Source organism: Culex quinquefasciatus, chromosome 2 (genome assembly GCF_015732765.1).
Source record: "Culex quinquefasciatus strain JHB chromosome 2, VPISU_Cqui_1.0_pri_paternal, whole genome shotgun sequence".
NCBI lineage: Eukaryota > Metazoa > Arthropoda > Insecta > Diptera > Culicidae > Culex > Culex quinquefasciatus.
In genome coordinates, this window is record NC_051862.1 from 129,261,286 (window position 1) to 129,274,847 (window position 13,562).

The following is a 13,562-nucleotide window of genomic DNA, read 5'->3' on the forward strand; positions in this document are numbered from 1 at the left end:
AATGGTGTCTTCGAGAAAGTTTTTGATAAAGATTGGACGACTATTGCGCCCTCAACAGGCAAAAAACTGAAACAGTTGGTTTTCTCCATACATTTTGACGATTTTTTCCATACAAACTTTAAACGATTAGAGGGATGGGTTCCCGTAGTCAGAACGAGCTCGAGTTTGGAATTTAGTCTAGTGATAGATCAATTTTTGATTTCAGGGTTGAACCCGAGAAAGCCCGGATTTGGATCACCCTAGAGATCAAGTCAAAAGTTACCCCTAAGGACAAAGTTTCACGCAAATCGAAAAGGGGTCGGGGCAACATTTCCCGATTTCGGGTGATTTTGTAGAAAATCACCCATATGATATTTGAGTCCACACACGTAAAAAAGATCCCAAAAACATGAGATTTAGATTTTCTCGACGCATATTATAACTTTTCCAGCCCGCACTGTTCGCGACCGACACTGTGCGTTTATTCAGTGGGAAAACATTATTTGCCCCAATTTCCGGCCAGCCCCCATTCTAAACCAGCTCCGTTTCAGTATCCCGATGTTATACGCCTGGGAAAATTTATTTTGGCACTATTTCAACCAAACCGGGGAGGTGCTTCATCACACCGAGCTGTACTTTTTATTTTCGTTTTTTTTTAAACCGAGCCCAAAGTCATCTGTCTGGTGGAGAAAGCAAAAAGAATCAATTGGGTTGGCCCATTTGTTTGGCATAAAAAGAAAAGTTGCAATCCTTTTTCACGTTCATCATTGGTGGAGCTCGATTGAATTTTTGAATTTTTTGTTTCTGTGAGGCATTTCGATCAAATCTTTTCGCAACAGCCTATAAGTTAAGGACACTTCGCGAATTTCACGCCATGAACAATAATCTCCCTTGATGCAATCTCATTCCAATCACCTTTGTCATCTACTTCCGGTCCAGGGAGTTTGTGCGAGGCAGAGAGAGAGAGAGAGAGAGACAAAACCTCATTAAACTGTCCGGCCCAAAATCACTCTACTCAATTTGGCTTTATTAGGAATTTAGGAACTTGACACAGAGAAAGACCCCAAAACAAACAAATTCAACAACAACTCCAGCAACAAGAACAAGAGCAAGCGCCCCCCTAAGGGGACAGTTCCGAGGCCTAATCCTGGCAATAAATTGACCTGGCGTGGACTCCGAAGTGGCCAGGCCTCCGTAAATAATCATCATCTGTACGGATTTGGGCGACGATTTTCGGATGACCGCGCGCGTTCTACAAAGTTCGGCAAAGCTCCTGGAGGAAGCAATCCCCGTTGGCCATCGGAAGGTAGGATTATGATCTCTGCCGCCGCAATTGTCCCCCGGAGGCACTACCGCTGGCCATTGCCGCCGACTCATTAATCACTATTATCTGTTGCGGGAGAAATCGAGACAAGCAGACAACGTTTTCACTTAATCAGAAAAGAAAACCAAAACTAGATTAGATTTACCTACCACTAAATTTGGAACTAGAATTTGCAGAGCACCACCACTGCTATCAATATGCCAGCGGGAGTCGGGGGCCGCCCGAGCCAGGATAGTCCCTCTGGTAGGTGGACCGGTACGACTCAAAGTCGATGTGCTCGTTCGGGTGGAACCGGCGGCCGTGCGCGCAAAACTGACCCCACACGTCGTCGTACATGGACTGGGTCGTCGTCTTCGGGATGAAGTGCTTGTTGCTGTAGCCGAAGGTGCGGTAGGTGGCCCTCTGGGGAGGAGAGAGGAAGGATATAGAAAGGGGGGTAATTTGGCAATTTTTTTTTTCGAAAAAATCACTAAAATTTCATTTGTTTTATTTGATAAAATTAAAAATTCGACCATTGAAAAGGTCCTTAATAAATACAAATAAAGACCTTTTTCAAACAAAAAATATTTTCAAATGGAAGCTCATGGACACTATCTAAAAAAATTGAAAACTGCTCATCTAAGATAACATAAAATAATAATTGCCTAAATTTTGAAAACGGTTCTTTTTTTAAATATTTCTGGCACATATTTATGATTGCAAATTTAATTTTACATTTAAAACGTTACTTAATCTATCGTAAGGTTGTTAATGCTTTACTCACTTTTAAAAAGTAAAAATAAAAAATTTCCAATCTTGTACTTTGTACCTTCTTTAAACATATTTTTTTATACTTACAATCGATAGGGTTGTCATACACAGAAAAAAAAACAATCCTCGTAATCGTGAATTAAATTCATGAATGTGAGAACAACGAAGGAATTTATTCATGAGTATGGTGCATTTGCACTATAAACGTGAATATATTTCTTCGTGGTTCTCGCATTCGTGAATTTTATTCACGATTTCGAGAGTTGATTTTTTCCGTGTATCTTCAATCTTTGGCACTCAATCTTATAATTTACTCAACTAAATCTACTGTTAATTTTTCATGATTTTCATATTTTGGATTCTCTTCGTATTCAAAAAACGCTTTAAAATGCTACTTAGAAATCGAAAATTGTGTAAAAAGAACCAGAGTTACGACTGACGTTGTCCCGTCACGCCAATATTTTGGTCAAGGTGCCTTGGTGAATTCAAAAAAAGGTGCTCATTTTTCGTGTCTAGAAGCAAATCGTTTAACAGGCCTGAATCCAAAATTGCCTGTTGATTTTCCTGAGTCTCAAAAGGAAGCGAGATATTCAAAATGGGGTCTAATATGGTGGCTAAATGGAAAAACCATCATAAAGGATTTTAAGTTCAATCAACTGGTCAAATTTAAGTAATTGAGAAATTCTCTAAGATTTCGGTCATTCGATTTTTTTTTTGTGTTTTTTAATCCAGCTGAAACTTTTTTTATGCCTTCGGTAAGCCATTTTGCATCATTAGTTCGTTCACATGATTTTCCATACAAATTTGGCAGGTGTCCATATAACCATGAAAATTCAAAAATCTGTATCTTTTGAAGTAATTTTTTTGATAGGCAAAGTTGTTGGTATGGATAAGGACTAAACTGAAAAAAATATACACGGTAAAAAAACTTATACAGTCAAACCTCTTTTTACGCGACCTCCTTTCGCGCGAATTTTTTTTACGCGGTTTTTTTTACGCGAAGAATTCAAAATAACGCGAACTCAATTTACGCGAAAAATTCAAAATAACGCGGTCTGATTTTGAACTGTCGGAAGTCTTAACCATTATGGTCATATATTCCTGTTCAACGGTGACCACAATCAGGGTTTTTTACCATCAGTAGGTTCGGTATACTCTCTGCGATCTGTTAGAATGTACGAGGTCATCCAGGAACTCCCGGAAGTCATGGCCTGGATATCTACCTGATCAACGGGAGTCTATATGGCTATATTAACCATCGGTATAGCTTCAGGTAGCTTCAATGAGCCACGATGGACTCTCTGCGGCATGTTGGATTGTTTTAGGTCATCCAGGAACTCTCGGAAGTCATGGCATGGATCTCTACCTGATCAACGGGGGTCTGTATACACACATACATATATGGATATATTAACCAACGGTATAGCTTTAGGTAGCTTCAGTGGACCACGATGGACACTCTGCGGCATGTTGGATTGTTTTGGGTCATCCAGGAACTCCCGGAAGTCATGGCCTTTTACTTTTTGTCACTAAAACTTGAATTGCAAAAAACACTATTTTTCTGATATGTTTTAAAGGACATCAAATGCCAACTTTTCAGAAATTTCCAGAATGGGCAGAAAATCTTTGACCGAGTTATGATTTTTTTAATTAATACAGATTTTTTTTTTCAAAAAATCGAAATATTGGTCGAAAAAATTTTCCAACTTCATTTTTCGATGAAAAATCAAATTTGCAATCAAAAAGTACTTCAGTGAAATTTTGATAAAGTGCACCGTTTGCAAGTTATAGCCATTATTAGGTAACTTTTTTCAAAAAAATGCCCATGTTTGCACAACTTTGAAAAAAAAAAAAATGTTTGAATAGCTGAGAAAATTGTCTATATTTTGCTTTTTTGAACTTTGTTGAAACGACCCTTAGTTGCTTAGATATTGCTATGCAAAGGTTAAAAAAATAGGAAAATTGATGTTTTCTAAGTCTCACACAAACAACCCACCATTTTCTTATGTCGATATCTTAGCAACTAATGGTTCGATTTTCAATGTTAAAACATCAAACATTTGAGAAATTTTTCGATCTTTTCAAGACTATTATTTCAAATGGGCCAAACCCTTTTGAAATGTTAGTCTTGATTTTAAATTTTTGAAAATATTGTTTGCAAAGGTTTAAAGCATTGCAATATCTCAGCAACTGAGGGTCGTATCAACAAAATTCAAAAAAGCAAAATATATAGAATTTTCACTGCTTTTCAAAAATATGTTTGTCAAAAGTTAGCAAACATGTGCACTAATTAAAAAAAAAAACGAAAAACTGCGAATATTTTCAAAAACGTTACCCAAAAATGGCTTTTACTTGAAAACGGTGCCCTTTATCAAAATTTCACTAAAGTACTTTTTTTTTTAAGTTTATATTTATTCAAATTTCTTTTCCATGTACATTCATTCAGTTAAAATATTATTGAGTGTCCAATCACAAACGATGACTTTTCACCTCAATTTTAAATACTAGCAACTTTCATTTATTCATGAAATATTGTAGCTTTCGCTATTCAGTGATTTCAAAATCTAGGAGGTCCTACATGTACAAAAGGGAAAAGGGATACCTTAAAACTAACTTATAAACTATATATAGAGCGGATCAATGCAGCTGAAGACTGCAATGATTTTTGTCGAAATGCATCAATTATCTTATTGGACATAATATCCAAAGTGTCAACTTCGGCTAATTGATGAAGTTCACTGGTGCTGAACCAGGGAGGAAGTTTCAGAATCATTTTCAGAATTTTGTTCTGAATCCTCTGAAGTTTTTTCTTCCTGGTTAAGCAACAGCTTGTCCAGATCGGCACAGCATAAAGCATGGCAGGTCTGAAAATTTGTTTATAAATTAACAGTTTATTCTTGAGACAAAGTCTAGAATTCCTGTTTATAAGTGGATACAAACATTTAATATATTTGTTACATTTAACCTGGATACTTTCAATGTGATCCTTGTACAGTATGTAAAAAAAGTATTTACACCCCTTGGGCACTATGTACATATTGTGATGAAACATCTAAACAATTTAATGTTGACAGAAACCTAGTACTACGTTTTGTTCAGAAACTCATGCCAGACATTTGCTACAAAAGCTCATGAAGAGATGATTTCTATAAAAGTTATATAACAAATACTATTACGAAAATAAAGGTGCAAAAAGTTTGTACACCTTTCGAAAATTTACATAAATAATGTTATTTGTTGACAAATCACCATAAATCCAGTCTCCCAACTCCAAATAGGCATCCTGACTGATTAAAAAATAATTTGGATTGAATATAAAGTTTACTAACTACTTAGTATAAAAGTTTATATAACTCTGAAATTCTATATAAAACTTATCTTAACTTAATTTTGAAATCTTCTAATTCAACTAAATGTCAATATATTACCATAGAATTGCTAAATAAACATTTTGGAGTAAGTATAACACCGTTTTGGGGTATTTGTATCGATAGAATAGATTTTCGTTGAATTTCGTACCAACCGGAATTACGTCGTCGGAAAATCCGCCGGCATCTGAACCGGTCCACAATTCACAAGTCAACCTATGTGGCATCAGAAAGGGCATAAAATTTCCGATCTTTGATACCCATACATCCAGGTTTTCTATAAAACCCACGTTTTTAAATACCTAAGCAAAAACGTTGTTATGGTTTCGTTTGAGCAACCTGTCAAAAATGTATGGAATTTCGTAATTTTTGTTCTCGTGGATCAAACTTACTTTTGCCCAGGTATTTAAAAACGTAGGTTTTAAAGAAAACCTAGATGTTTGGGTATCAAAAGATCGGAAATTTTATGCCCTTTCCGATTCCCATATTGACTTGTGAATTTCCGGGTTGTTACGCCGATCTACTAGCGAAGACCCCCAAAACGGTGTTATACCCACTCCCAAATGTTTATTTTGCAATTCTATGGTAATATATTGACATTTAGTTGAATTAGAAGATTTCAAAATTAAGTTAAGATAAGTTTTCTATAGAATTTCCAGAGTTATATAAACTTTTATACTAAGTAGTTAGTAAACTTTATATTCAATCCAAATTATTTTTTTAATCAGTCAAGGATGCCTATTTGGAGTTGGGAGACTGGATTTATGGTGATTTGTCAACAAATAACATTATTTATGTAAATTTTTCGAAAGGTGTACAAACTTTTTTTGCACCTTTTTTATTTTCGTAATAGTATTTGTTATATAACTTTTTATAGAAATCATCTTTTCATGAGCTTTTTGAAGCAAAATGTTTGGCACGAGTTTCTGAACAAAACGTAGTACTAGGTTCCTGTCAAACTTTAAATTTTTTACATGTTTCATCACAAAATGTGCATAGTGCCCAAGGGGTGTAAATACTTTTTTTACATACTGTAAGTAAGGTTTTTGTCAAAACCAAGTCCAAGATATTTCACTTGATCCTCCCACTTTAAATTTACCGCATTCATCTTTATAATGTGATGACTTTTTGGTTTAAGAAAATCAGCCCTTGGTTTGTGAGGGAAAATAATAAGTTGAGTTTTTGCAGCATTTGGAGTAATTTTCCATTCTTTCAAATAAGAATTGAAAATATTCAAGCTTTTTTGTAATCTTCTTGTGATGACACGAAGGCTTCTGCCTTTGGCGGAGATGCTTGTATCATCAGTAAAAAGTGATTTCTGACATCCTGGGGGCAAATCAGGCAAGTCAGAAGTAAAAATATTGTATAAAATTGGACCCAAAATGCTTCCTTGAGGGACGCCGGCACGTACAGGTAGTTGATCAGATTTGCTATTCTGATGACATACCTGCAGAGTACGATCCGTCAAATAATTTTGAATAATTTTCACGATATAAATCGGAAAATTAAACCTTTTCAATTTCGCAATCAAACCTTTATGCCAAACACTGTCAAATGCTTTTTCTATGTCTAGAAGAGCAGCGCCAGTAGAATAGCCCTCAGATTTGTTGCTTCGAATTAAATTTGAAACTCTCAACAACTGATGAGTAGTTGAATGCCCAAGGCGAAATCCAAACTGCTCATCAGCGAAAATTGAATTTTCATTAATGTGCGTCATCATTCTATTAAGAATTATTCTTTCGAATAATTTACTAATAGATGAAAGCAAACTAATGGGCCGATAGCTTGAGGCTTCAGCAGGATTTTTATCCGGTTTCAAAATCGGAATTACTTTGGCATTTTTCCAACTACTGGGAAAATATGCCAAATCAAAACATTTGTTGAAAATTTTGACCAAGCTACTTAAAGTTGCTTCTGGAATTTTTTTAATTAAAATGTAAAAAATGCCATCCTCACCAGGGGCTTTCATATTTTTAAATTTTTTGATAATAGATTTTATTTCATTCAGATCCGTATTAAAAACTTCATCTGATGAAAATTCTTGTTCAACAATATTCTGAAATTCTATTGAAATTTGATTTTCAATAGGACTCAAAACATTCAAGTTGAAATTATGAGCACTCTCAAACTGCTGAGCAAGTTTTTGAGCTTTTTCCCATTAGTTAATAGAATATTATCACCATCTTTTAAAGAAGGGATTGGTTTTGAGGTTTCTTAAGAACCTTTGAAAGTTTCCAAAAGGTTTGGAATAAGGTTTAATTTGTTCGACATCTCTTGCGAACTTTTCATTTCGCAGGAGAGTGAATCTGTGGTCAATAACCTTTTGCAAATCTTTTTGAATTCGCTTCAGTGCAGGATCACGAGAACGTTGATACTGTCTTCGGCGAACATTTTTTAGACGAATCAAAAGTTGAAGATCGTCATCAATAATGGGAGAATCAAATTTGACTTGGACCTTAGGAATAGCAATATTCCTAGCATCCAAAATTGCATTAGTTAAAGATTCCAAGGCTGAATCAATATCAGCTTTGGTTTCTAAAACAAAATCATGATTTAAATTATTCTCAATATGATGCTGATACCTGTCCCAATTAGCTTTGTGGTAATTAAACACAGAACTATTGGGTCTGGTAACTGCTTCATGAGAAAGTGAAAAAGTTACTGGAAGGTGATCAGAATCAAAATCAGCATGAGTCACTAAAGGACCACAATACTGACTTTGATTTGTCAAAACCAAATCAATTGTTGATGGATTTCTAACAGAAGAAAAGCAAGTTGGCCCATTCGGGTATAAAACCGAATAAAGACCAGAAGTGCAATCTCTGAACAGAATTTTACCATTGGAATTTACTTTTGAATTATTCCAAGATTGGTGTTTGGCATTAAAATCACCGATGATCAAAAATCGAGATCTATGCCGAGTAAGTTTATTCAAATCCCCTTTAAGATAATTTTTATTTTCCCCAGTGCATTGGAAAGGCAAGTAACTAAAGTACTTTTTGATTGCAAATTTGAGTTTACATCAAAAAATGAAGTCGAAAAATTGCGACCAATATTTCGATTTTTTTTTAAATCGGTATCGACTTAAAAAAATCATAACTCGGTCAATAGTAGTTTATGCAACAAGTTGCAAAAAGAGGATTTTTTCAGCACGAGTCGTACATTAATCCGACGAGGTTCACCGAGTTGGATAAATACGAAGAGTGCTGAAAAAATCAAGTTTTGCAATGAGTTCCATACAACATTTTTTGCAATTCCAAAAAAACACACTGAGTGAAATTTTAAATCAAATTTTCATGTTTTTTGTCAATAAATCGTTAAAATCAAAAAAATGTTGAAAAGTGTTACTTTTCGAAACAAGTGCTGAAAAGTTCAACTTTTCAGCACCCATTTGAGTGCTGAAAAGTAGAACTTTTCAGCATTTATTTTGAAAAGTGTTGCTATTCGATGCTTTTATTTTTGGTACAGAAAAGCAGACTATTTCGTCGTTTAAGAATGACAGGAAAAGTTAGTAGTTTCACGACGGACTTGCAAAAAGATTTTTTGCCCATTCTGGAAATTTCTGAAAAGTTGGCATATGATGTCCTTTAAAACATATCAGAAAAAAATAAAAACAGTTTTTTTTGAATATCAAATTTTAGTGACAAAAAGTGAAATTAAAAATCATTAAAGTTTTTTTACCGCGTATTATTTTTTTTCAGTGTAGTCCATATCTATACCTACAACTTTGCCGAAGACACCAAATCGATTTAAAAATTCTTTCAAAAGATACAGATTTTTGAATTTTCATGTTTGTATGGACACCTGCCAAATTTGTATGGAAAATTATATGATGCAAAATGGCTTCTTTGGGCATACCGAAAAATATCGGGCACCAAAAAAGTTCAGCCGAATTAAAAAATACAAAAATAAAAATTCAAAAAAAAGATCGATTTTGTAGAGAACTGCTTACCTGGCAAATCAACTAAATTTGACAAAATTGCATGATTATGGAAGCAAAATGTTTGTTTTTCATTTTCGAAACAACTGAAACTTTTCAAAGTTTGGGTCTGAAAAAGTGCCAGTTTGTGCAAAATAAAAAAAGTGATATTAAATCTATTACCTTAGTTCGGAGAAAATTTTAAATTTTAAAATTAAAGAAAGACAGTTTTCCCCCAGAAGAGTAGGGGGAAAATACGTTGCTATGATGGAGACGCACGGTATTTTTTTTTCCACAGATCAACCGAATAACTCACCCCAACCGAACAGCACGGACAATCCTTCGGGAACTGCTGCACGCGTTCGTCCCAGCCGCTGATCTTCACCCGAACGTCCGTGTATTTGGAAATGATTCCGTGCTCCATTGTTTGGCCGCGTGCGTGCGTGTTTTATGACCTGCCAAAAACAAAATTATCTTAATTTTCACTTCAATTCGATCACCACCCCAACACCACCCGACCCCGCCTACTTTGTTCGTTGAATTGAATCCCGGAAAAGGATCCAGTTGTAAAACGAAAGCGAAACGAAATGAAATAAAAGAAAATTAACCCAAAACGAATTGTTAATTTATGTAGTATCCATGAAATTGGTTTCGTCCGGTTTGCCCACTGTTTGGTTGGGAATTTTTTTTTACGCAATCATTATTGTTCAGACCACACATGCACGCACACGCACATTGTAACAATGGGCTACCACCGGAAGTGAGACTTTAATTTATGTCGCCGGGATCGGCTTCCGAAATCGCGACTGGACAAAAAAAAAAACACTGAACTGAAAAGTGTCACAAAATGTACCCACACACACACACAAACACACACTTGCCGTTTTACAATTCCGATGGCAAAATAATATAATATTGAATTACGACTGCAAACTGCGGCCAAATTCACACATACGCGCACAAACGCACACACGTACTCACACGGACGGACAAACGGACAAAAACGGACCGTTCGGAACGACAACCGGTTCGACAATCGCGGCAGCAGCGCAGGGAAATGATATTTACGAGAGGAAGGAAGAAGAACAAGAGGAGAAAAATCCAATATATTGATATGTCAATATGACATTTAATGCACAACATTTTCCTGCATGTGCTTCCCAAGCGACAGAAATAACAAATGTGTGCAGCATAAATTACGTCGTCGTCGTCGATTCGCGCCCGCGATGCACACACAGAAACACACCCGGCAAAGCAATCCATGCCGAACCAATCGCAGGCGCGCACACACATGGACCGACAAACACACAGGCTGGAGTAGGTCTCTGGAAAAAAAGATTAAAATTTTATTTATTTTGATTACTATGCATTTACACACAGTTTTTTGGCTATCATTTTCCGTCCAAAATGTTTGAAAAATCATAGAAAAAAAAGAGTAATTCTCTACCAACTCACACGAAATCGGGTAAAGTTGCCCCGATCCCTTTTCGATTTGCATGAAACTTTATCCTAAGGGGTAACTTTTGTTCCTGATCACAAATCCGAGGTCCGTTTTTTGATCGTGACAGAAAGGCTGTACGACCCCTTCCATTTTTGAACAAGTGAAAAAAAATGTGTTTTTCAAAAAAAAAAAAACATGCTGCCTGAAAAGGTGATGAGGTGGAAATTTGGTGCCAAAGAGGTTTTTATGTAAAATTGTCTGCCTGATTAAATGGCGTACAGTCATCCCTAATATTCGGAACAGTTTACAGATCGGCCAATGTTCAAAAAATCATAGAAAATCGATAATTGAACTTAATGATTCGCTTTTACCTTCATTTGGATGCTTTTCTTGCGATTTTTCGAATGCTGTAACGAAAAACTGAAAATTTTAACCTTTAACTCTTGAAATCCACAAATTCGGAACACTTTTTTCTTACGGACTAACAAACTTTGGTTCTCTCCATGAGTACATATTTTTTTTACAAAATAATAACTTCACGTACCGAAACAAACGAAACTCAAGCTTAGTAATGTTTTATGAATGGTTTGATAATTTTTTTTTGTAAAAATATCAGTTAAATTTAGGTGTTCCACAATTCTGGGAGGCACAATCACACCCCACAATTGTGGAACAGGCAATTTGGAGGCAGTGTTTTGCTGCTATGAATAAAATAATCTCAAAATACAGTTTTTTGTTTAAAAAAAACTACTTTTGCTAGTGAAATAGCAAGAGAATGTCCAAAAAAAGGTCTAAAAAATAGTAGGGTCGACAGAAAAGATGCATATGGAATGCTATTGTCAAGTTATCACAAAATTGTTCCGAATATGTGGGATGACTGTACTCAAATTTCTGAAAAAAAAACGTTTTTTCATCGAAAAAAAAAAACAATTTAACAATGCCTTCGGTATGCCCAAAGAAGCCATTTTGCATCATTAGTTTTTCCATATAAATTTCCATACAAATTTGGCAGCTGTCCATAAAAAATGATATATGAAAATTCAAAAATCTGTATCTTTTGAAGGAATTTTTTGATCGATTTGGTGTCTTCGGCAAATTTGTAGGTATGGATAAGGACTACACTGAAAAAATGATGTACGGTAAATAAAAATGATCTTTAGTTTAACTTTTTGTCACTAAAACTTGATTTGCAAAAAACACTATTATTAATTTTTTATTTTTTTATATGTTTTAGGAGATATAAAATGCCAACTTTTCAGGAATTTCAAGAATTGGCCAAAAATCTTTGACTGAGTTTTTAATTTTTGAATCAATACTGATTTTTTCAAAAAAATCAAAGTATTGGTCGCAACAATTTTTCAACTTCATTTTTCGAAGTAAAATCAAATTTTCAATCAAAAAGTACTCAAGAGAAATTTTCATAAAGTAAACCGTTTTCAAGTTTCAGCAGTTTTTAGGTAACTTTTTTGAACATAGTTGCAGTTTTACATTTTTTAAACAAGTGCACATGTTTGCCCACTTTTGAAAAAAAATATTTTTGAAATGCTGAGAAAATTAAGCATAGTCCACCCGCACGTGCTACTCCGTTATTGAACAGGACCAGGATTTTTGTAAAGCTGAGAAAATTGTGTATACATTCTTCAAAAGATACAGATGTTTTATACATAATTTTTGTATGGACAGCTGCCAATTTGCATGGAAATTTATATGGACAAACTAATGATGCAAAATGGCTTCTTTGGGCATACCGAAGGCACCAAAAAAGGTTTCAGCCGGATTAAAAAATACAAACATAAAATTAAAAAAAAGTTTTCGTAGAGAACTGCTCATTTAAAATCAAGTTATAAAAAGCCCATCAAATATTAAACCAGTAAAAAAATAATTTAAAGTTTTTGTCTATATAATGCAAATATAATGCATTTTCCGATGGTTTTTTTATTTGGCTAAAATTTTGTAGCGGCCTTTCTTATGAGCAAATAGCCATTTTGGGGCACCCATTAAAGTCTTCATACAATTTTGGTAGCTGTCCATACAAAAAAAGTTCGCAAATTTTAATTTTTTTTATTGTTCGTTTTGATTTTAATATTGAACCATTTTATGGACTGCCCCAAAATGAACAAAATTGGTTGATTTCTTAAAAAAATGCTCAGCTTTCCATATTAGAGAACCTCTAGCTTATTAGAGAATGGCTATCTCAAACCAAAAGCACCAATCGAAGCACGAGAACTGTCAAACGGAGGTACCAATCTTGCAAAAGACAAAGGTTTTTGCTCGATTGGTACCTCCGTTTGACAGTTCTCGTTTTTCGATTGGTTCTTTTGGTTTTAGATGGCCGTTCTCTAATAAGCTCCATTCTCTCTAGTCCATATGTTCAAAAATCTTGTATCTTGAGATCGAATTTTCTGATCGATTTGGTGTCTTCGGTGAAGTTCACTAGATTAGATAAAAGATAAGATTAGAAAAAAATACCATTTTAATCAAACCTTTGACACACAACATTGCGCAACATAACCAATTTTATTTTATTATTCAAAAAAAAAAATCCCATTTTTGGATAAGTTTTTGATGCAAAAAGGCCATCTTTCAAACTATGGCACAAGTTGGTCAAAATTCATTTGTCAAATTGATCAGGATTTGTTAAGTTTTGAAAAGGAAAAATTACTTTATTTTTAGATGTAAAATAAAATTTCAATTCGAAAAGTAGGGTAAATTCTCGTAAGTTTTGCAGGTTAAGCATTCGCTCCTAATTCCATCCAATTTGCTTATTTACACTATTTAAAC

General features: G+C 34.7%; 1 protein-coding gene across 6 annotated transcripts; it reads right to left on the bottom strand.

Moving 5' to 3' along the window:
- Nucleotides 1-398: 398 nt before the first annotated feature.
- On the bottom strand, nt 399-10,516 carry LOC119768071. Of its 6 annotated transcripts, none has more exons than XM_038258427.1 (4): nt 10,222-10,516; nt 9,657-9,795; nt 1,453-1,705; nt 399-903 (listed from the first exon to the last, which is right to left on the bottom strand). In XM_038258427.1, the coding sequence occupies exons 2-3, from the start codon at nt 9,762-9,764 to the stop codon at nt 1,496-1,498; spliced, it is 318 nt and encodes a 105-aa protein (XP_038114355.1). In that variant the 5' UTR covers nt 9,765-9,795; nt 10,222-10,516; the 3' UTR covers nt 399-903; nt 1,453-1,495. The 6 variants fall into 6 exon arrangements, with proteins under 6 accessions (XP_038114355.1, XP_038114353.1, XP_038114354.1 ...); XM_038258425.1 differs by lacking the exon at nt 399-903 and adding an exon at nt 966-1,369 and having other exon boundaries at nt 1,449-1,705; XM_038258426.1 differs by lacking the exon at nt 399-903 and adding an exon at nt 966-1,369 and having other exon boundaries at nt 10,218-10,515.
- Between the last annotated feature and the right edge of the window lie 3,046 nt (nt 10,517-13,562).